Here is a 25549-nt window from a genome sequence, read left to right as displayed (position 1 = left end):
CTATAATGAAGGCTTCGATTGCCCATTAAATAGGAGGAAGAAAAGTTTTTAAATCAATATTATTTTCCCATGGGAATGGGACACATCTCTCAAGTAGGTAAAGAAGATATGCGAGAAAATCTCATAGAGAGAGCAGGGCCTATGTATTTTAACAGACACTGTCTACTCTTGCTGACCTCTCTTTTTTCCCTCCAGCAACCCTGGGGCACATTCAGGCTTTAAAAAAAAAAGAGAACTCAAAATAAAACCAGCTTTGAATCTGCAATTTAAAGTAGGGAGAAAAAAAGAAAAAACAAAAACAAAGACTTCAATATGGCAAAATATGAGTGAAGTTATCAATGATGGCAGAGGCCGTAGTATACCTGGACTGAACATCCGCTTAAGTGCAACATTTCTAATCCTTAGAATCTCCAAGGAAATAACTTCATGTGATGAAAAAATTTGTATTTGAACTTTAGCCATTACTTTAATTTTACTTCAGTTTTTGTTCCATTAAATTCAAGTAATTTATGTTTTATATATTTTATTAGATGTGAGGCTTTTAATCTTGTTTTTCTCTATAAACTTCTTTATGAGCAAATTGAAACTTTTGCATTTCAGAAATATTACTTTTAGCTGATGGTTCTTGTAGATAAAAAAACCTTATGGTGACTTTCAGAAGAATGAACAAACAAGATGAAATATTGATTATAAAGGGGCACCTGGGTGGCTCAGTCAGTTAAGCATCTGCCTTCGGCTCCGGTCATGATCCCAGGGTCCTGGGATCGAGCCCCGCATCAGGCTCCCTGCTTCCTGCTCGCTTCTCCCTCTCCCACTCCCCCTGTTTGTATTCCCTCTCTCGCTGTGTCTCCCTCTGTCAAATAAATAAATAAAATCTAAAAAAAAAAAAAAAATTGATTATATGAAGTCAAATGGGTTTTATAAAAAGCACAAGATATTTACTCCATTTCTTAATGGCAAACTGCTTTTACTTTGTTGGTGATGAGTTTTATATCCCTATGGCTGTTTGTATCTCTATGGCTCATTAATGCTAGCGTATTCTCAATATAACCTCTTTGCAAACTTGGTGGCATTCTTTCACTGTGCTGGATATTGTACTGCTCTTAGAGTTGCAAAGGTTTTGATCTGAATACGTATACGGTGTATTTGCAGTTAATGATAGACATTAGAGGGCGCCTGGGTGGCTCAGTCGTTAAGCGTCTGCCTTTGGCTCAGGTCATGATCTCGGGGTCCTGGGATCGAGCCCCACATCGGGCTCCCTGCTCTGCAGGAAGCCTGCTTCTCCCTCTCCCACTCCCCCTGCTTGTGTTCCCTCTCTCGCTGTATCTCTCTCTGTCAAATAAATAAAATCTTTAAAAAAAAAAAAATGATAGACATTAGAAATTATTGTGTGTCAGATCCTATTCTAAGAGATTTATATTTGTATATATATTATATTCAATAGCCCAACTATTGCTATTGTTTCCTTTTCACAGATGGGGACTCTGAGGCAAGGGGAGGAACCAGGATTCAGTTCAGGCAGTTTGGTTCTAGAGCCTGTGTTCTCGCTCATTGCTCATAGAGAGTTGTTAAAACATGGGAAATTAAGTCAGCAATATGCACCAACTGTTAAAGACGGAAGTAGAGAGTGACGTCTAATCTAGGAATTAGGGAAGGGCTGCCAGAAGGACAAAACACCTAACTCCATGAATAAAATTCACTTGAACGAGTTCATTAATGCAAAAAAGTGGCATCTGAGAATAGTCATTTTGTCAACACTAGTGGAGAAAAACATACTAAGTGAAACATATTACATTAAATAATTTTATAACTTACTTAAAATTTCCTTAAGTCTTTATCTCTTGTATTAGCATATTATTATTGTATGTGTCTCTTTTTATATACAACATACATATATATTCAGAGGTAGATACTCTTCCCATTTCAAAACAAGTTTATTTATTTCATTTCCCATGAATTATTAATGACCTGTATCAAGGTAACGGCAAAGACAATTGATTCCTCCTCCTAAGTCTCTTGTAAGACCAAGAACTTCTCTTAATTACAGTTCCATTCCCAAGCTGTTACATTAAATGGCAGAAAGTTGTGTAGGTACAAGACAAAATGCAAGAGACTGGAGGTGTACTTTCAATGCTTGTGCCACATAATTAAATGCAGTGGAAAGAGACAGTGAAATCTGACTTTTCTCATTTTTGTTTTATTGCCTTATGGGGAGCATTTATATCCAGAAGTGATATATATATATATATATCCTTTCCGCTTCTCTGTAGCTGTCATCTTCTCAGCTGGGTCCACTCTGATCGGCCAGTCTCAGAGCCATGCAGATTGTTAAACACTAGGAATAACACATTTCCTTAAAATTAATTATTAATGAGATAGTACTGTTGGTACTTTTTGTGGTGCTTTTTCAGGGTTATGTTAGAAACAAAGCAATAAAGAATAGTTCATATTGTCTTTTAGTTTGACGAGAGCATTTGTATTTTAGCATGATGCCATAGGGGGAAAAAATGTATCCAAGAAAATTATTCTGAGATTCTCTAATCTGAGTATTAGTTGGATTTAGTTGTAACATATTTCATTTCTTATTTCAAATACTTAACCATATTGGTAAAATATATTATGTTGCCACTAACAGAGGCATTAGACTCCTGGACACTGAATTCATTAGGTGCGTTTGTAGTTTTTGGTCAGAAATGGTGACATAACTAAATCCCATTGTGACTTAGGAGATGTTTAGGAAATGTATGCTATATATTATATCTAATAATATTAATAACATTATGTTTTAGTTTATCAGTTACTTAATTTTAAAGAAATAATGACAGGTTTAGATTTAGTTTATGACCATTGAGGTCATAAATTATTGCATAATTTATAATTCTATTTACTGTATTTTAATCAAAAGATATTGTCTTTATCTTAATAGTGTCCCAGTAAAACATTTGGTGGATTTGACTCTACAAAAGACCTTCCTGATGATGTTATAACATTTGCAAGAAGTCATCCAGCTATGTACAATCCAGTGTTTCCTATTAATAACCGCCCGATAATGATCAAAACAGATGTAAATTATCAATTTACACAAATCGTAGTAGATCGAGTGGATGCAGAAGATGGCCAATATGATGTTATGTTTATTGGAACAGGTAAATGTTTTAATTTAGCTCTAAATTTCCTTTCAGAACACTGTTTGACTGAGTGTGCTAAGAACTGAAGGAAGTTTTTATAGTCACTGTCAAGATATAGTTAACCTCTAATAAACGACTAAAAAACCTGAACATCTACCATGACAGTGTGTTACTAAAAAAAGTAACAAGCTGATGTATATTGATTTAAGCCAAATCTCCTTTTCAATCAAAAGTTGATAAATGCAGTCAGGTAAAGCTAATGATTAGGTAAACAATCAGTGTCTATGATTGAATCATAACTTTTTTCTAGCCATTGGCTTTTTAGAACAAAGACGTATTGCTCAAACCATGCTAAAATTCCCAAGACATTCAATAATGTTTCTGGACTGTATTGACGCAGAATTATCTGAACTTTAAAATTATCACAGGATGCAAATCTTCTAGCAAATAAATTTTGGCTAGTGTTTTTGCCGTACAATGAAAGAAAACAAAACAAAAACTTCATCAGAGGAACAACAAAATGGACCTAAAGAACCATCAGATACATTTTAGTTCCATTTCTATAGAAATTTAACAACACATTTTTACTAACTCCATAATTACCAACAAAGTTTTTACAGGTATATTTTCAGAATGAATCCCATTGCTATTATGATATATTCTCCCCCTACTCTCTTCATTAATACTATTTTGAAAGCACCAGTTACAAAACTGAAACTTGCTAGTTAGGGTCAGATTCCAAGGCAATAAATTCCTAGTCTCCATTAGCATTGTTAACTGACATAAATCAATGAGAAGCAAAGTGACTGCTCTGCTGAAACCTGGTATAAGAGCATGTTTTTTCCCTTGGTGAGAAACAGAAAAAAGCTGAATTAAGTACAGGGGAATGGCAATTGTGTGGTAAATGCTTTAAAGATTTAAAGTTTATAAGGAAATTGTGAAATAGTTGTTATCAAGTGTAACAATGTCAGAGTCTGAGCAGTACAGTGCAGTCTACTTTTATGAATGAGAAAATTTATCAAATAAAAGAGTCCCATTGAGACTCAGAGTTTGATAAAATTAATGAATCGTAAGTATCAACCTCTGGTTATATAAATCTTCAGAAATTATGAGATGATAGGATTTGTATTCAATTAATGTCAAAATATAACTAGATCTATCTACAGAGTAGTTAAGTTTATTCAGTAATGTCACACTTACCTTTTTTTTTTCACCTCTGGCCTAAACACATTGAAAAATCCCTCACTCATTGTGCAACAGAGACTTGCATTCGGCTATTTGACCAAAGAAATCCAGTCATGAGCTTTTAATTCCTCTTGGACACAAGCTGTCCTTAAAGGAACCAGTTTCATGAGTATGTTGAATGTCTGAAGATGTGGATGGCTATCGGTCAGTACAGACCAGGGTCATCTGTCAGCAAAGTAAATTGATTACAGTAATTTTATCTTTTAACTGAATTGCACATCATAGTATATTGATCCTAGTTGAGTAATCTGATTCAATTTGTGTGAAATTGTTTGAAATACTACTCGGTAAAACTAGATCTGGAACACAGATAAAGTTATGTTTGGATACTGGAAACCCATCAGAGGCACTGAGTAGATTAACCTAATTTACCTTTAATCTTTGGTGTCATGAGTAGTCTAAAGTCCTATAAACATAGAAGTAACCTCTTAACAGAGGGCGTTTTTGGTTTTTTTTTTCCACTTTACAAAGGACACACTAGCAAATTTTCTTTCTTTTTTTCACTAGCAACTTTTCTTGATCTCCCAAAGCACATCATATTGATCCCCTGAAAATGGTTATTAGTGGTTATTCAATGAATACATTAAATTATTTTCCTGATGTTTGATTTTCTTTTAAATAATGAGTCAGTTGAACTGGATTAAAATGAGCCAGTTGAAGCTAAAAATAATTGATTGGCTGATCAGAACTGGAATGTTGAAATGTTGAAGAGTCCATTTTTTTTTATTTTAGTAAGATCCCGTTCTTCATTCTATCAAGGAATAGGAACATACTTGTAAATACTGGAAAAATAGTATCCTCTTAACACAATTTAGAGTAAAAGCAACAACTCTTTTCCTTAAAACATTTTGTCTCTTTTCACAGTGAGAATTAGGATAAACAGTGCATTAAATCTCTATACAATGTATCCAATTTATGATTTATGCTCCTGAATTTTAAATTTCTTTAGTACTCTAAAATTGATTATTCAAGACATTAATCAAACCAATTTGTTAACCAAACCTGCTTAAGTTAACCATTATTGAAAAACCACGGGACAAGTAATCCAAGGTGTTTATTTTGGGAAATCAAGTTATTGTCATTCATCACTTAATGGTCATTGAGCTGTCTTTAGGGGCCTATAAGTACTAAAGGCTTCCAGGCGCAGGAGGATGAGCAGCAAGGCTGGGAAGCTCTGACTACTTGTGTTGCTTGACAGCATTCCTTGCATTTTGCATCTGCATTAAGTCTTCACATGCAGTCCTTGATTTCACAACAAAAGTGGAAAAACCTGTCATATCAAATTGGTATTATCTTTTTTTTTAGGTTTTTTTTTTTTTCCTGAGATACCTGACAATGGAGATTAAAAAAAATTTTAAACACAATAATTCAACCTAGTGATTATTATATATATTTTTTTAATTTTGCAAGTTGAGGACAAAGCCATCTTCCAAGCTTCATATATTTCTAAAAACTCAATTGTTTATATTCCACAGCTATGTTCATAGTTTATCCACTTGCATGAAATGCATTTGAATATATATTTTACTACTGCTATAACAAAAAAGTAAAAGGAAGACTGAGGTCAAATGTTTTTTCTGGCCAGATACAGATTCCATTCATTAACACTATCCTTTGTTCAGACCTGTTTAAATTGTGTTCTCCCCCTCCACTTTCTTTCAAAGATGTTGGGACCGTTCTTAAAGTAGTTTCAATTCCTAAGGAGACTTGGCATGATTTAGAAGAAGTTCTGCTGGAAGAAATGACAGTTTTTCGGGTGAGTGCTGCTTAATTTCAAGTGTCAACAAGTTCACTTGTATGTCTTTCCCCCAGGACAGCTGTGCACTGAACTTGGTATGGACAAGGAGTCTAGCATACCCTTCTAATTAGCTTGTCAATTAGAAAGCCAGACACTAGTCAAAATAAACCTTGAAACTTTCAATGCTAGTTAAATCTAAAAATGTAAAGAAATATATTCTTGGCTCATATTTTGTTTTCTCAATAATAAAATATATGATTTACATTTTATATTATTTATATAAGTTACCTCAGTTAATAAACTCATGTTGCTCCCCACCCCCAAATCTCCTCTTTTGTGCATTATGATATAACTGGGATGAGAGGTAACTTCCATGAATGTATTAAAGGAAAACTACCATTCAGAATGACAGGGAAATGAAGACACTTCAGTCATTTTTTAGCTTATTCATGAATTAAACGTTTTATCATATTTTCTTAAATCATTTGTTAGTAAAAAAAAATTGAGGTTTTTATATCACTAGTGCCAAATATGTTATGTGTTCCTAGTCTACACACTTAAGAAGTGTATAGATACATTATATGTTAAAAAAAGAAGATAGTAGGAAGGGAAAAATGAAGGGTGGGAAATTGAAGGGGGAGACGAACCACGAGAAACTATGGACTCTGAGAAACAAACTGAGGGTTCTAGAGGGGAGGGGGGTGGAGGATGGGTTAGCCTGGAGATGGGTATCAAAGAGGGCACGTTCTGCATGGAGCACTGGGTGTTATGCACAAACAATGAATCATGGAACACTTCGTCTAGAGCTAATGAGGTAATGTATGGTGATTAACATAACATAATAAAAAAAAATGTATAGATATTTGTTCCTTTGTCCAGAATCACAGATGGCCCAGGTAAATTTGTATAGTACTGGGGGTAGAGAGAGGCAGCAGGATATGGGTTGAAGTGGGAGAGGAGAACCAAAGTAATATAACATACACCACATGTCTGCTGTTTCTTTGAGACAGCCAGCTAATAGCAAGAGTCCCGATTGAAGCACAGACCTTGGTATGAATTATTTATGAGATACGACAGGGAAATAGATGCCCCTAAAAAGTGTTACTTCAATTTTTATTAAAAGCATAGTGCAAACATACGAAGCATTTACAACAGCCAAATAAACTGGAATTAGAAGAATAGGCAGAAAATGAGAAAACATTGGATCTAATCTCACGACTCAAAATTATCTCATTTTAGTCCCCAGGTGTTCCAGATACTTTATCTGTAAACTGCTGGATTAAGTTTATCAGTTGATTAAATATTTTAATTGGGAGCAGAGACTTCCTAAGACTTTTTTTAGCCCCGTATTTCTGGACCACTTTTTTTTTTAACCCAGTTGAGTTCTTGCCCACTATTCAGGAATATTTTGAAGAAAAAATGAAGTAGAAAATGGCAAGCTCTTAATATATACTCATACGATTAAAATTATGATTAGCACTGAAACAGATAACTGGTCATTCAGATATCTTGTAATAACAGCTAAACAGTGTTCTGGTGGAAAGACTTTAGGCTCTTCAATCACACATAGCATTTCTTTTTGGAACACTTATATGGTTTCTTTGAGCTTCCCCATCAGTGAAACAGCAACTGTAATACCCTCTTCACAAGGAAGCTAGAAAAATTAGAGACACTTACATGAAACGTCCAGGACAGTGCCAGGTTCTATGCTCAAAATTTTATTAATACAGTTGTATTTAGCTTAGTTACATGGAAAGTAAACCACATTTCCAGTGGAGTTTTCTGTTAATCCTTGGTTTAAGTCTTCAAAATAATAAAAATCCTCATAATTCTATTCTAATTTTTTTTAAATCATGTACTTTGGCCTTATTTTATGTCTAGTATAGAGTAATACCTAATCACTATTGTTCACTAAGTCCCATTTCAGTATTTATACATTGATACGTTAGCCTACAAATTCAAAAATACAACTATCCAAATGGACTGTGTTAACAATATAGAGTCCATCTAGATTTAGCAAACAAATCACAGGGACTGAGGGGTGAAAAAGTAAATTGGTGTCTTGTGTTCATTGTTGTGTCTCCAGAGCCTAAAATGTTTTCAACCAACATCTATTAAATGAATGAAGGAATCAGTATTGATGAAAAAATGAAATATGAGAAATTAAAGAGTTTATGGTCTTCCTCAGGGAGGCCATACTTCAAGTGAGGCACCAGAATATGTGGAAAACAAACTGGGAACAGCAACAAATTATCCTGCTGCTTATATCCCACAGTAATCTCTAGTGCAAAGAAAAAAAATTACCAACTCTGTTTAGAAATTTATATTGCTACCACTGTTGCAAGTGAAGTTACAGGAGATATTGAAATATTATGTTAACTTAAAAATGTCTTAATTGTTTCCAGACTCTCTTACTTTTATATTTGTCATGTTCCCGTTGCGTATTTCCCTTCAGTTGTTGTATATTAAATTCCCTGTGTCTCTAGGATTTTAAGTTTGTATTTCACACCTTACCTATGTTCTTTAGTACGTTAATAAAAATTCTAGTTTAAAAAGATATGAATTTAAGCTATTAATCTATTAAATGACTTAAAATCTTGAGAGGTTGAGAGCCAACAATCTTGCAAGCGAAATATATATATCTATTAGATTTTGTTAATATTTTGCAGTTTCCAGAGAAATACACAGCTGAATTAAGCCTCTGACAACTATTGGAATGACATTTTTTGAGGTTTTTAAGATACCATGAGAAAGATTATTGATCATTCTCTAACAATTAAATGTAAACAGGTAATATTGTGCTGGTAGAAAAGTGATTTTTTGTGAATTTACACTTTTGTAGAAAGATTGTTTGCAACCTGGGACACATCTCATTCCATAGATAAATATTCCAGTTCTCTCCCATATTCTCTGCTATGCATTATTGTCATTATTATTTCTTTGGCACTCAAGTAGACAAAACATATTTGGGCAGAGTTTAGAGAAATATTTACTTTTAACATTCTATTCTATCAGGCAGAGTTCATACATATATTGTGGTCTAGCAATTGGAATATTTCACTGTCAAACTTTGTTTAATTTTGTAGTGGGAAGGGAAAAAAACACAACACATTAAAGCAATTGCTATATACAGTGAAACAAGTAGAGAAATGTTACAGTTTCTGTATTTCTACTTAAGCCTTGCATGTCATTCCATTTAACATAAAATAAAATTAAAAAGTGTTAACCTGAGTGTAACAATATTTTGACAAAGTAAATAGACAAAGAACAGATTTGGAGTCATAGTAGTATCTGATACTCTTGGAGTTTAATGTCAACCAACATGTTAATTTTACCAAATATCATCTCCAGGAGACCATGTTCATTATGTGTCCTTGCTAGGCTGAATAACCAAACTTCATATAAAAGCCTGAATTAAAGCCAGTACTATGTCCATTGCCATCTTGAGGTTGGTTTTAGGAAAACACCCTGGCTAATCACAGAACATTCCAGTGGTTTCAGTTACATCCAAGAGACTTTTTTTATTCTGGGTGAAATCAAATCCCACTCAGAGAATAGAAAGAAAAATATTCCTCAGTAAAAAAAAAAAAAAATCCATTTTAGAATAAAATTTTAATAGGTAATAAGAGGTGAAATAAAATTGGCATTGGTATAGTAAATGATTTTAAATTGCCATTACATACTCAAAATGGTACTGAAATGGTATTGAAGTACTAAGACACGAACCTAATTCCAAGTATTACTTGTAATCATAAATGTGTATTTGGATCATATTTACTAGTGATTCTGAACAACTTGATTAAAGTCAATTGAGCCTCAGTTTCTTAATTTCTTAAATTTTTAAAGCTTTTTACAAATTAATTTTACTAGTAAATTAATATTAGTAGTAAGGTATTACTACCTTACTGTGGGATCTTCTTTCCAGTCCAAGGAAGATTTTACTTTTGAGACAGTGGAGTGTTATATCAAGTTGCTGTGCATTTAGTACAATGGGTTTTATTTATAGTCCTATTGACTGCAAAGGATTGCAAGGCAGTTACATTGATAACGCATGCATTTTAAACTCAATTTATGCAATATTCCATGAACAGCTGAGCTAACAAATGAAAGAGTTTAATTTTCATTCAAATGTAAAACATAATTGATGCTTTCTAAAACCTAGTCTATTAACTCATTCTAACGGGGTATCCACGTGCTTAGCATCCAGGGAGTTATGTCACATTCTCCTGGGATCAGCAGGTTGAAAAGCTCTGCAAGCGCGAAAGTTTAATAAGGACTGGATTAAAATATCTGGAAAAAAATACGGTAAATTAGAGTCATAGAAAATCTTGAAAAGATGCTAAGTTTTTAATTTCATTTTTTACTCGAACACCAATTAACTTTGCAATTGAAACCAGTTTCATGAAAAAATGCTTATGAAGCTACATCTGTTTTAAATGGAAGTCATATTCACCACCAGCTATTTCTCAGAAAAAAATATAGCTTATTTAAATGGATGTCATCTTAATATATTGTCTATTAAAATTCAACGGCAGGCAGCAAATAGCACATCCTATTCCAAACTGTTACTAATTTCCTGGTCCAAAAAATAAATAATTTTCTTTTAATTAAGAAATTCTAGGATCTCAGTTTAAGAATGTTGAAATCAAGGGCACCTGGGTGGCTCAGTTGATTGACCGTCTGCCTTCGGCTCAGGTCATGATCCCAGGGTCCTGGGATCGAGCCCCGCATCGGGTCCTTGCTCAGCAGGGAGCCTGCTTCTCCCTCTCCCTCTCCCTGCCGCTCCCCCCTGCTTGTGAGTGCTCTCTCTCTCTCTCTGACAAATAAACAAATAAAATCTTAAAAAAAAAAAAAAAAAGAGTTCCAAGGCATAATGAAATTTAATAGAGAGGAAGCAGTCAAGAAATGAGTAGTCAGTCATGCCATATAAAACAAACAAGTCCCAGTAATAATAATATAGACTGGAAGTGTTCATTCACCAATACAGTTCACTAGTGATTCTGCTTCTGAGATTCATAGGCCACCTCTCCAGAGGAGGGGCTAGCCTCAGTGGGCTGAGGAATGAATGGCACTGAATAGGACATGAACAAGTAAAGACAGTGAGTATAGAATCCTTAGATTATTTTCAAAGAATTTCAGCTGAACTGAAAAGATTAAGGAAAGACCTTTTTAAAAGATGATTACCTGTATCTTAGGCAAATTAAGTGGAAGGAACAGAATGCCATGGGGAAAGTGGAAGAGATAGGAAAGAAAAGGAGACATTGGTAGAGCATTCATTCATTTATCTTTCATTCACTCATTCATTTAACAGATTTTATTGAGAACGTATAAATACCAGAAACAATCCCAAGTGCTAGGAATATAGCGGTGACTGAAACAGCCAAACATCTCCTTTCTAAATTGGGGGGGGGGGGTGACTTATGGGGACAAACAAGAAAGAAAAAAATATGAGATGCCTTTGCTGCCTCTCCTTACATCCTGTCAGCCTTACCTCCATCCAACACAGCCTCCCTCTGTGCCCCAGGACTTCTCTGACAGCAGGCAAAAGGACAGGAGTCCCAGCTGGAGGTGTGGGAGATTTAACACTCCTGTGGGCATCCAGTGAGTACTGGAATGAATAAATAAATACTTTTCTTGGTACAAACTTCAGTGGACAATTTTGAGAGTCACTGTCTACTGTCTTCAGATTTTCTCTCAGTGGTGACTTCATAACACATCTTTTTTTGACTTTTTCTCCTTCTTTTTAATCCTTCATTCCTCACTCCTGCTCCCTACCTGCAGATAAGAACTTCAGACATTGCTTTGGGGTATAAGGGGAAACTCAAGACACAAAATAAATGTTATATTTATATCACATATATGTTATATATATATCATATATATCCATTAATGCAATATGTATGTGTATATTTCCAGATAGTGATAAGCACTAGAGAGAAAAACTAAAGCAAGTAAAAGATATGGGGGTTGTGTGTGTGTAAGAGAGAGAGAAGGAGACAAAGATTTGAGTAAACACTACGTGCCAAGCACATTTGTAAAGTACTTTGCATTTATGAACTCATTTAATCTTTTCATCAATCCTACAGGGAAGATACCATCATACTCATTTTTCAGATAAGAAAACTGAATTACAGAGATGTTACATACCTCACCTACTATCACACTTGTGTCCAGGTTTACATTTGAATCTATGCAGTTTGGCTTCAGAACCCAACTCTTCACACTTGGTTTAGGGCTCAGCTTTAGTCACCTACACAGTGAGGCCTTTTAAGATTATTCTTCCCACCTAAGCCTCTTTCTCATCAGCCATCTCTGAAACCCTCAAGCAGTCTCCTTCTTAATATTTAGTATGTCATTGATGAAAGATAGAAGGAGCAGAGTTCAGTGAAAGTAAATCTGAGAGAATATAAGCTAATGTGTTCAGGTGAATAGCCTTTTGGTGGTCTAAGTTAATCAAAGAATGTTATTTATTTATTCAAACTATATGTGCTCATGATAGGCTTCAGCAAAGCACTCATCAAAATATATTGGTGGTTATTACTTCCCTAGTTACTATCTCTAGATAGCCTGTTGATAGAAATTGAAGAGACCATGTACTCTGTCAAAAATGTGTAGTGTAGGCCTTTGCACATTAAACAGTCATTTTGATAATAATAAAGTAATCTGATCCTACCCTGAGCTCTCAGTCCTTCACAGCTGGAAACTAGCCTAATACTATCAACTTGTCACTGGTGTTATTAGGAGCTGGCCTGGCACTCATAGGCCAGTGTTCTCCATTTGAGCATACAAATTCTCACAGAACACCAGCATCAGACAAGGCTACTCTGTGACCATGATGAATCAAGAAAAAAGCAAGACCATTCTATAATCCTGTCTGAAAACAGACAAGACCATAAATATTGTCCAAACCACCAAAAAAAGTGACCAAATATCCCCCTATCCTACCTATATGAGTAATGGCTCCTTCTTTACCAAATATTGCTTTAGCCTCATCTGCTCTTCCCTCCTCCTAAATAAGATGTATGAAGAGACCTAATCATAGAATTAGCTCTGCTTTCTTCAACATCCCAAGCAGAGCAAACACCACTTCCTTGGACCCTCCCTCAAATCAACTAACATAGGCCTAAAATTCCAAGACTCTTTTGCTGGGCAGTCCCATAGTCTCTCTTAACTGCAATGAGCAATAACCCAACTTGATCAACTACAAATATGTATGTCTTTGACTGGAAGACATTAATATCCTCCTATTGTCTGTCCACATATTTAATACTCATGTATGCAGCTTCCTTCATGTATCTTATTTCCCAATTATATTGCTTCTTGTAGACACTGAAGTTAACTCTCTGAAAGCTTATGTTGGTGTTCTGTGTTAATTAATTAATATCAATGACTGACTTTGCTAACTGACCAAACAGTTCACATTTTCTTTTTCTTCTGTAGGAGCCAACTACTATTTCAGCAATGGAGCTTTCCACCAAGCAGGTACTATCATTATGTATTACAGTCAATATTCTATATTTTGTTAATTTTGTGTTTCAGTTAGATAAACATATATGTGATTCATCAAATTTTACAGATTTATTAACAGTAGTTCCCAAAAAGAAAGAGAAAAGAAAGAACATTCTTACAGTAAGGTAGTAGAATGAAAATTAAAGATCCTTTTCATTGCCCCATGTTTTTGACCAATCTTACATTCCAATAAATATATTTCTGCTATCATTGTTTGTTGTAAGTTTTCATTTATAGCGTTTCTTTTTTGGGGTCATTGTAATATTTTGCTCAGTAATTATTTTCATCTGTCCTTAAAAATAGCATTGGTGGATATTTGAGAATATAAATAAGTTTATCATTTAATTTAATTTGCATGAATAAACAACATATATTTTATAAGCTAATAAAATTGTGCACTGGGCTGTATATGTTTGGAGGATCTTGACTCAAAAGTTAATTTTACTTTTTCAGTAGTATTGTGTACTAGAGAAAACATTTAGCTTGGCTACATATAAAAGGAAAACAGCAAAACAGTCACTGCCAAATGATAAATTATTAAACTCCATGAATTCAAACGTTAAGGGCAGCATGTTAATAGTCTTTGCATTCACATTGAATGAATGCTTTGGCAAGACACTTAAGAAACACAAATGACTCCTAAATGTTACATTATATGTACAAAACAAATAAAATTTTAACTTCTAATAAATTATCTTTTCCCCATAAATGTTACATAGCCTTTCTATCCAGTGTATCAGTGGTAACTCAAAAAAATAAATAAATAAAAACTGAGTTGAAATTAATTATTAAATAACCTAGCAGAAAAAGCCAGAATGGAGTAGGAAGCCCTTCACTGACTGTTCCAAAAACTTATATATAAAATTGTTAAATATGAAAATCATTTGGCCAATCTTATTCCTGAATTGTTTACATGTTTTATCTCTGACCATGCATTAGCCCTTGTACAAGACACTAAAATACTATGCCAATAAAACTCAGTGTATATCCTTTCCACACTTACATATCAAAATAGATTGATAATCTCCAAGATATTTAGAGAAAGTCAGAGTGCAGATATTATTGACCCTCATACTGTTATCTTACACTTCATAAGTATGTGTTCACCTGTTCTTGTAATCTAAAAATTGTCAAATGTTGGCAAGGAAATCCGGGGATTTCCAGAATGGAAGCTAGCCTGGGATATTCTTTCCTTTAATGATTTTTAAAATTATTTATTTATTCTCTGCTTGGTTTCATTGCCAATCTTAATTACGTTACTTATAGTTTTATAAAATATCTCTTTTTGTTTAAATATTTTAAGTACTTTAAGAATTGCCTGTTAAATGCAACACATTTCACCAAAAAAAAAAAAAACACTCAAAATACCAAAAGCAGTTCATCAGTTTAAAACACCATGATACAAGAAAAGTATTCCTAGTCTTCGTTTTCTATTACTAGAAGTTTGATTTCATTCAGATCTGAATCAGTTTTACTAATGCTCATGGAAATTTTAAAAGTGAGGCAGTAGTTTCAAGAGGGACAAGCAGTGTTGCAAGTAATTTTCTGGATAAATGGAGTCATCGCCTGCTTATGACCCGAAACTTGTTAAGGAGGATAGTGAGAAAGCCTGTGGTGATGTTAAATTAGGCAGAAAAAGCACATCAGGTTACTTGCTAGGGACTGGATTATGCTCAATGGTGCCTACAAGCCTCCCCTATATTTCATTTAGATAGCATAAGTAGTCTTATAATTCTTTAATAGTACTGCAAAATAATTGTAAAATGAAAACTAGACTTGAGTTGTATTTAATTTGGGGCATTTTATCCCACTTTAAGTTTTCATGGCAGTAATTTTGGTTGCCTATTTTTGGTTTTTAATGCCCGTGTTTATTTCTCTGGTTTTCTCCCAAAGGGATATGATAGATTTAGATACTACCATTTAGATAATAAGTCCTTCCCAACTCAAAGGTCATATTCTTAAAAATTTGTAAGTATGAATTTTGCTTATGCTTCTTAAGTTACTGGCCAATCCTAGAGATCCTTTGATTTGGTATGACCAACTTGATCAGTAGCTTTTTAAATAGTTCTGACCACAATACAGGGTTCCACTAGTCCATATTCACCAATGCCAGCCATGCTTGTGGATATGGCTACCCCACTTTAACTAATTTGTTTAAGCATCACATGTTGGGCACCTGGGTGATTCAGTAGGTTAAGCATCTCCCTTCAGCTCAGGTCATGATCCTGGGGTTCTGGGATCAAGTCCCGCATCAGGCTCCCTGCTCAGCAGGGAGTCTGCTTCTCCCTCTGACCCTCCCCTCGCACTTGTGCTCTCCCTCTCTCCCTGAAAAATTAATTAATTAATTAATTAAAAATTTAAAAAAGATGTCAAATTTATTTCATTTTTTATTGCATTGTGATTGCCTGCTTTCAATATAGTCTAAGCTTTTTCTTTTTCTTTTTTTTAATAAGATGATTTTGGAAGGGAGATAGAAAGGGTAGGAAGGGGGAAAAGTTCCTTCCATTAGTTAAGTTCTTTATTAATATTTTTCAAATCATGGTTGACTGTTATCACATTCTGGTTCTGTGGATGCTTCAAGAGAAGTACAAACCAATCTAATTTTCTCTCAGCAAAAAGCTTAACAATACTCATTTTTCCCTCCCAAGGACTTCAACTACTGCTTTTTAATTTGCCATGGTTTGTAGGATCTTTTGGTTCATAATAAAAGATGACTATATTAAGAGGTTGCACATCCATAGTATATGTTCTGTATACTACTATACTGGAATATTGGTACAAGTAGTCTTCACTATTGAAATGGAATAGGCAATAAATATCAGGGTAACAGTTATCAGGGTAACTGTTTTAACAGTGATTTAGTTTTTACTGTATTATGTTTTCGCCCTTATTTCCCTTTCTTTTATTAAGGTATGTTAGCTGATTAGCTTTAAGCACAGAATTATCTGTATAAGCACTTTTTATAACCTCATTGATTTCATAGATTCTAATAAATATATCAATCTTCATTCAATTTATGTTTGTTTATATGTGTAGTTCATCTTTGAAAGTTATTTGTAAATGTAATTTTAATTATATCCATTGCTGTCAGGCAATTTATAATATTAAAAGAGCACACCATGTTTCAAAGACTAGCTTTTCTGTTACTTCTTTTTCATTTATGTAGTAGGAAAATTAAAATACACTTTTGAGGTTTTTTTCATGTGTACTGTTACATGATTCAGTATTTATACAACTTTCATTTAAGGTTTACTATAGTCATTCAGTCCTTTAGTACCAGAAAAGGGAGCTACGATACTAATTACGGCAAAATGTGGAGAAATCACAAAAACAGTTTTATTTGTATTTTATCCTGCATTTACATGTATTTGCAACATTGCTCAAATGCTACATTGGCTACACTATGTAAAAGGCATTTTTAAAACTGTACTGAAATCCTGGATTAGTTGCTGCCACAAAGTTTTTCCCCCATACTCTGCCTCATTTGGTAATTGCAAATTCATTGAGCATAATGGCATTATTGAATGTTTTATCTGAATGCATACTTTAAAGATCTAGTTAAACACTTATTTGGGGAGTAAGGAAGTAAAGTCTTAGAAAAATTAGGGGAATGGCTCAAGATGACACAGAGAATTAATATAGGGCAGGATCTAGAATCCAGGTACCTTAATGGTCAACATAGCACTTTTTCAACAATAGCCAAGCTTTGTGTTCAAGTCTACTGCACCAGCCAGAGTGTACTTGATTCCCCATTTGATGATCTCTCGAATGAAAAACAATTTAGTAGTTTTGTTTAAAGTAATCTTCCTGGAGGTAGTGCAAGGACAAGATAGTTGATGTTGAGCAAAACTTACAAATGCAAGCACCAGAATTTTCCCCTGTTCCTTCTTATAGCAGGGCAAACTACATCACAGGCAATGATATAGGGCACCTATGAGTCAAAAGTAAATGATCTGTGCCTCAAAACCAAGAGAATACATGGCAATGTAGATTTGCTGATTAATCAAAATTACAAACAGCAGAGAAGTAAAAAAAAAAAAAAAAGCTATTTAAGAACAAAAACCTGAAGGTTTGAAAATTATATTACTCAGTGTTTCCTATCTTTTATTTAAATGTTTACCTTTATTGAGCTATAACTGATATATAACCATTCCTATCTTCCCTTGGTTTTATACTTTAAAATACATTTGTTTTAGTCAAATATTTAGATTTTGCTCTTGGTCTTTTTATTAATTTATTTATTTTAAATTTTATCTTGTTTATTTATTTGACAGAGAGACAGCGAGAGAGGGAACACAAGCAGGGGGAGTGGGAGAGGGAGAAGCAGGCTTCCCGCCAAGCAGGGAGCCCGATGCGGGGCTCGATCCCAGGACCCCGGGATCATGACCTGAGCCGAAGGCAGACGCTTAACGACTGAGCCACCCAGGCGCCCCGCTCTTGGTCTTTTTAAATGGTCATATGATCTGCGAGGTTTTTGACCAAATTGCCAATAATGGGATTTTTTAAAAACCCGCTAGTATAAAAAGTAAACTTCTTTAAGAGAAAAAGTTTTAAAAAACAGAATTGTTCTGTCCTGACAGTAAACTCTTTCCACAGCAACAACTGTATATCGGTTCCACCACGGGGGTCGCTCAGCTCCCATTACACCGCTGTGATATTTATGGGAAAGCCTGTGCAGAGTGCTGCCTCGCTCGAGACCCTTACTGTGCCTGGGATGGCTCTTCATGCTCTCGCTATTTTCCCACTGCAAAGAGGTAGGAGAAATACTAGGAATAAATACAAATGTTTGCTATTTATCTTACTTGATTCTGTTTTTAAACAGCTTTCTTCACATAAGTACATCACCTTTTTCTGATGAGTGGTTTAGAGGGGTTTGGGTTTTTCTTTTCCTTTCTCTTAAATAGTCGAAACAATCAGAAAAACATGTATAATTATAGTTGGGTACCAAATATAATGGAACAAATGGTTTTAATAAATTACTGAGGGAAATCTAAAACATTACAATAATGTCCTTGAATGTTTACACTCGGAAATTATGAAAGTTTTCCAACTTCATTTTACACAGGGGAAGAAATGAGGGCCAAACCACAAAGAAAGTCAGAAGCAGAATCTAAACTGGGCCTTGTGTCTTTTGACCAAAATGCTCTTATCTCCAAAAATGCTCTTCTTTTTCTATCCAGCAACATTCTGTCCTGGTTTTAAATTTTAATAAGGTAATTCATGTCCTTGGATGAGTGGAAAATTTTCAAAGAAAGTAATTTATTTACTTTTAGAGTCTTAGTATACAAGGACTCAATTACAAAAAGTCAAGAAAAAATTTTTCTAGTTTTAAAGATACTACATTTTTGGGGCGCCTGGGTGGCTCAGTTGTTAAGCACCTGCCTTCGGCTCAGGTCATGATCCCAGGGTTCTGGGATCGAGCCCCTCATCGAGCTCCCTGCTCTGCGAGGAGCCTGCTTCTCCCTCATCCTCTGCTTGCCTCTCTGCCTACTTGTGCTTTCCCTCTTTCTCTCTTTGTCAAATAAATAATCTTTAAAAAAAAAAGATACTACATTTTTTGTATAATGCTGACTAACTAGCCTCAAATCTTATCTTTATTTGACCCAAAATATATATTTGACCCCCCAAACTTAAAGACCACTGTATTACCATAGTATCATCTTGTGTTTGTAGTGTTTGAACTTGAAATATAAAACCACATAATAAGATACCTATTTATTAATCTTTGTATATGTATTACACAAATATTTTAAGCATATTCTGAATACTGAAAAGCATCTTTTTTGGACATGCTTAAATAAAAGTTGCTAAGATATGCCTAGAAGTTATCTAAAATAATATGTTTAGATAAAACATAGCTCTAAGCTGCTGTCTAGGAGATTGAGGGCATTAGGAACAGGCATTTGATTATTTGATACAGTACTGTGTGGGAGTACTGTTATCCTTCAGGGTACTCTTAGACACATCCTAAAAGTTGTATACAAACTGGATTTACTTTCGCTTTAAAAAATAAAAACACTTTCTAATCTGACAAAATATGCACCTCAGCATATTCTCCACTGCTCACATATAGCTAGCTCTCTCTGTAGATATTTACCAGTATTTCAGAAACGAGCAATGAAAGATGAGAATAATACACAATATCTTGCTAATATAAACCCAAAGATTAACAGTATACACATCAACCTCTTGAAACATAAAATAGAAATCAGAGTTATCAAGGTCCACTGCATTTTAGGAGCAATGAAGTTTGTTTTATTTTTTACTCTAGTTAATGTTTTACAAGAAGCTGTGATGTGGATTTTTTTCATTTCTAGTAAGCTGTGTTCTACATTTGGATCATTTAAAATGTTTTGAAAAACTTCTAGGAGGAAGGAATAATCCCAATGTCTACCTACATCTTTTGATTACATGCTTCAGATCACACTGGCTGTATAGTGTTAAATCGTGTACAACTTAAATTTTTCATATATAATCAGTCCATGTAGATTAAAACAGTTATCTTGTTAATATTAACTGTAAGTGTAGTAGTAGCTAATTCCATTTAATAAAAGCAATTTTCTTAAGCCTTCAACATTCAGAATTGAAATGATGTGTTTGTATTCTTTCATATACGAACTGATTTTGCTAGAAGTTTAAATCTGAAAGAAAAGTTTAGTGTGGAAATAATGTGTTACTGAATAAAGAAACCATGGATAGTTTAATAAATAGCAAGATGCAGTTTTTATAGCAATGAAATTAAATTATTTAAGGTTGAACTTTTATGGTTCTTAATATCATTTAGATCTAGGTGCTTTTATTAGTGAAAAACATGAAATTCATGTTTGAATTAAAAATGAGTATCATTTCCTTTCACGTGAAAGTATATGACATTACCTAATTTAGCAATAATTCATTCAAATTTTAAGCTTTTTTAACAAGGAAGAAGATAAAAATAAGATCATAACTGTATCTATAATAAGTTAAAAAGCTGTATGTTATATATTTGAAATAATTATTGCATACCTACAATTCCAGATTGAAGGAATTATCATTAACACATTTTTGTTGTGCCTTGAAGATTTTACTTAATCCAATTTCATGTGTCTTTGAAAAGGATGTTTAGAGGCAGGCCTCCCAATTTATATATTCTTTATGATGGCTTTTTTCAAAAGCTTAAATGGCAGTAAAAAATGCCTTCCCAAATGCTTTGTGGTTCGTGTTTCACAAGTTCCCTTGTTGGCTCAATTTTGAAATGTGCAACATCTGTTTGATAGTCTCACCAATTCTACAAATAGAACTCTATAAATACTTTAGTCTTCTAAATTTATGAATACAGTAACAATTTCCATGTTTGCAAATCTCAATGGCCCTTGTGAGAACTCTTTTCAGGGATGATAACTAACTTTGCAGCAAGACAATATTCATTAACATTCACAAAGAAAGCAGTTGGGCACATGTCCCCAATCTTTTTGATTCTGTTATATGTAGCCAATCTCCATTTTTAGCCTCTTTCTCAAACTCCACACCCTGCTCACACTCGAAATGGCTAATGACAACCTCCTTCTTCCCGGTCAACCACTAACAGAGTGTGGAAAGAAGACACCCAGAATGTGTTGCAACTAACATGTTCTGAGCAGCAGTAGGTAGGAGGAATCTATTTAGATTTTTATAGCAAATTTGGCTTTTCTCTTAGAGGTGAGTCCTTCTCTCTCACCTTCCTCTGACAAGAGGCACATTTGCTCCACAATATTTGTTACCGTGCTTCTCCTTTTATTCATTTCACAGGTAAATCAGTCTGCAGTCATAGCCATAGGATCATGAAAGAATTGTTTTATTAAAAAAGGCTGATATAGCAACCAAAAACAAAAATTTAAAAGTAACTTAAAAGTAGATTTCATAGGGATGCCTGGGTGGCTCAGTCGATTAAGCGTCTGCCTTCAGCTCAGGTCATGGTCCCAGGGTCCTGGGATGGAGCCCTGCATCAGGCTCCATGCTCAGCGGGGAGTCTGCTTCTCCTTCTCCCTCAGCCCCTCTCCACCGGTTGTGCTTGCTCTCTCTCTGACAAATAAATAAATACAATCTTAAAAAATAGATTTCATAGAATTAATACTTTTAAATTTAACAAAAGTCTATTTAAGGAATTATGTATAAGTATTAAGAGAAAGAAAACAGTCATGTGAATTTTTATTTTCAAGCTCGCTCTCTCGTTAGTGATCAGAAAAAAAGTTTAATTCGGGTTATTGAAGAAATGGGTTGCTATTCTATATTTTGTGCATTTTCCTCAGAATTTAAGATGTTAAGAATTTGAGTTTCTATATGTTAGATTTTTACTGATTGGCATCCAGTTGCACATAAACCATGATTCTAACTTTGAAAGACTTTTCTGCATTGTTAGTACATTTGTATACTGTTTTCCATTTTGATCACCTGGAGACTGCTCCTATAGGTGTAATGAACTGCTTTAAAAAATTTCTTTAGTCAGATATAGATGCATCTCTTCCTGTAAGCTCCTGGTGTCTTTGGTTTTTGATTCTTCTTAATTCTTGTGACAAATTCCCAAGATGGAATAAGGATGCAGTAATACCTTTTAAATGTAATTGTTTTAGACGCACAAGACGACAAGATATAAGAAATGGAGACCCGCTGACTCACTGTTCAGACTTACAACACCATGGTAAGTTACAACACTTTCATCTTCCAACCTGCTGATACCAGGGTAAATCGTAAGTAGTAGTGTGTACCCACACATGTGCATGCAGGGCACTCAGTGGTGCCGGAATGCTTGAGGAAATGCACTGAAGAGAAAGGAAATCTAGAAGAAGGAAGATTCTAAAGAATACTAAGCAATGAATTTTATTTTATTATTGCAGTTATGATAAATGCAAGTTTTAGATTGTTACAAGGCTTAAATTTCAATTTTCTCATATTACCAAAAAGAAGCCAGGTTTAAGTACATGCTTTCGTAGATAGGAACAACTTGAGAGCAGTAGGTAACAGAAATATTTATTTAAATATATTAAAGAAGAAAATGTAGCCTTAAAATAGTCCATACAAATTATTATGCTGATGATGCAGACCTATTGTATTGTTATTGGGTATCCTAGTCAAGGAGAAGATAATTCCAATTATCTTCACATTGATTTACTAGTAGGATATTCCCTTGAACTGGGGGTTTGGATTGTTTCATTTTATGCTTCCTAAAAGATGTCAAGTCCTAATTAATGTCCAGTATTTAATGCTGGAATATCAACCAAACTTCCTTTAAAATGCTGTAAAATTGTAGTATATCTCACTACCCCCCCCATTTCAACCCTTTATAAAAAGAATAATGAGGCTGTGCTTCCCTCTGCTGGGAAAACGTATCAATGACATCACTGCTAACGAACAATTCATAGTTAAAAATAGCTGAAGTATAAAATGTAAATATTTTACATGTAATTGAACATAATTACCCTATTAACCTTTTGGGTGTCTTTTACGTTGATCTTAAAGGAAGATCTGATATTTTTATCAGTGAACTTGGATTTGATTCACTACTTCTGTGTTTACAATATTCACATTTCATAAATGTTAAGGAAGAAAACACACTGCATAAATAACACCCCAACATGCATTCCAAAACCTAGCTACCTTCTGAAGGTTGGATCCCCCAGCTGTGCATCCTATACGTGCTGGTATCTGATTCATGAACACTCACAGGGTTGCCTGGGGGGTGCCAATACCAGGAGATGGGTAGCCACAAATTGAGCCTGTATTTGGGGTCCATTTTGCTTGCACAATTTCTCGCCAAGGACTTTACTGTCTGTTATTGTTCTCATTATAAAGAAAAAGGCTACCACTAAATTGGAGCAAATGTTGTGATTTTTTTTTGTCTTTGTACAGATAGGGTACATTATTGACATATGCTCCTTAAATTTTTCAAATGGTGTATTTCAGTTGGACAACCAAACATTAACTAGTCTTGCATTAATCTATGTCATGTAAAAATACTGAATTATAATCAGCACCATTTAAGCAATGCAGTATTATGTAATTTAATTTGTCATATTAAAGAATCTTTTGCTTAGATATGGAGAAGCTAATGATAATAACTGCAAGTAAAAGAAACAGAGCAGTGTAACTAGAGCTCATTTCTGATCAGACTTCAATCTCCGTATCAATATAGACTTCGTTATTTTGCTCACTCTTATATTCCTAGTGTTATAACAGATGCAATATCTTGAATATTATAGAAACTTAATAAACTTTTATTGAATGAATGATCTAAATATTTGAAGCTATAGCACAGCTACTTACCTTATTGTTTTTGGTTTTCAGTAGCGATTCGCTTCTATTATTTATTGTTGAAATGACTTAAGTCATACACTGCTATTAATACCACCAGATTTAAAAATAGATGTTTTTAAGAAACATCATTATCGACCAATCAATTAACTAATAAAAAATGATTATACACTACCACACGTAGAATACTCTGCTATGTTTTAAAGATTGCTGGAGAATTACTGATAGATACATCCATTTGTTGAATAATCCAGTTCCTTCGTAGACCCACTTGTTATTTTTTCACAATGATACATAGGCTGGAATTATGGGCATACATATAATTCAAAGAAAAACTGACCAAAGGCATATTTTTTTTTAAGTGAGACTGTGTATAAATAAATGTTGACTGTTGAATGGCCTTTGGAAAGTGCTTCAGATTTTAAAGTTCTGTTTTGATGAAGTTAGAGTGATGAAAGCTTCTAAAAATTGAGAATACAGAATTGCTTAGCTATAGAAAGTGAACATGAATCATTTTTTCTCTTGATACTTCAGTCAAAATACTATAGGAAAGAAAGGGAATTGCTGTGGTTCAGTGTTACTGGGTGTGTGTGTGTGTGTGTGTGTGTTTGTGTAAACAATGCTGCCTAGATGCATGTGATATATGGGAGGAAATGGTGAAATAGTCCAAGAAGTTCAGCATAAATAAAACGTTCCCTTTTTGAAGGCCTCTTTATTCCTTGTCTGCTTGTATTACTAATTACCCAAACATAAAAACCGTATACCAAAGATTAGGGTAAATTTCAAATGTTTGGAAACTAAGTCAGGCATTCCCATAGGGCCAAGCTGAGTCTTACCATTAGGAACCAGTGAATTATCTTAGAATAGGCGATGTCTATTTTTGAACGTAAAATGGGCAAAAACCCAGAGCCCAGCCCTGTTAAATCATGTATGTTGTCTTGGTGGTGTCACATCTCACATGGAATAAAATATATGTGCTCATGTGGAAACATACAAAGATACGAGATGTTTTCCCAGAAAGCTGCTAAGCAACTTGAAGCCAAATTATACACTTCAGGACAATCAGTTCCAGCTGTAATGGTAAACATATTCTGTAACACTCTATATTTTACATATCCTGAGGTTTTAATAGAGAGACTATATAAAATAACTGGGCATTAAGGTGGAAGAAATTTCACTCGCGATGAAACCTTTAACACTCACTCAGCTCTTTGCTCCCTCTTGTGTGAAGGCAGCACTATGGTGAGCGGGCCTAGGTGTCACATCGAAAACTCCAGCTCCCCTTAATCTGGCACACTCTATTCCATCACCGGTGGCTATTCACCTAGGGAAATTTTAGTATAAAACCCTAAATGTGTATGTGCTGGCAGATCTTCTTGTCTTCTCGCTCACACCTCATACAGAATGCTAAAGAGAAACTTCAGGTTTTTTCCATTATTTTCCCTTCCCTAAAACAACTTATGCACAAAATTGGAGCTTGTCTGACTTTGCCTCCAAGAGCATGAGTGGCCGAGTCAATTTACCATTCCCCCTTCTTTACTAAACAAGAATGAGTTGTATTATGATCTCCATGCCCAGAAAGGAACAAACCATAAATAACAACATTTAAAAAGATTAACATCATCTTAGACTTTTGAATCTTTGAAATATTTTATGTCCTAAC

General features: G+C 34.3%; 1 protein-coding gene across 1 annotated transcript in view; it reads left to right on the top strand.

Annotated features, from left to right (window-relative positions):
* Positions 1-25549, top strand: part of SEMA3A (semaphorin 3A) — a 204055-nt gene that overhangs the window by 165509 nt on the left and 12997 nt on the right. Inside the window, exons 11-15 of the mRNA XM_035020474.1 lie at positions 2927-3146; positions 6038-6129; positions 13552-13593; positions 18217-18374; positions 22209-22276. Of these exons, the coding sequence (XP_034876365.1) occupies positions 2927-3146; positions 6038-6129; positions 13552-13593; positions 18217-18374; positions 22209-22276 (580 nt within the window). The remainder of the gene's footprint in view (positions 1-2926; positions 3147-6037; positions 6130-13551; positions 13594-18216; positions 18375-22208; positions 22277-25549) is intronic.

This window comes from Mirounga leonina, unplaced genomic scaffold (genome assembly GCF_011800145.1).
Source record: "Mirounga leonina isolate KUSES-001 unplaced genomic scaffold, KU_Mleo_1.0 Mir_174, whole genome shotgun sequence".
In the NCBI taxonomy this organism is placed as follows: Eukaryota; Metazoa; Chordata; class Mammalia; order Carnivora; family Phocidae; genus Mirounga; species Mirounga leonina.
This window is presented reverse-complemented; position numbering and strand designations above follow the sequence as displayed.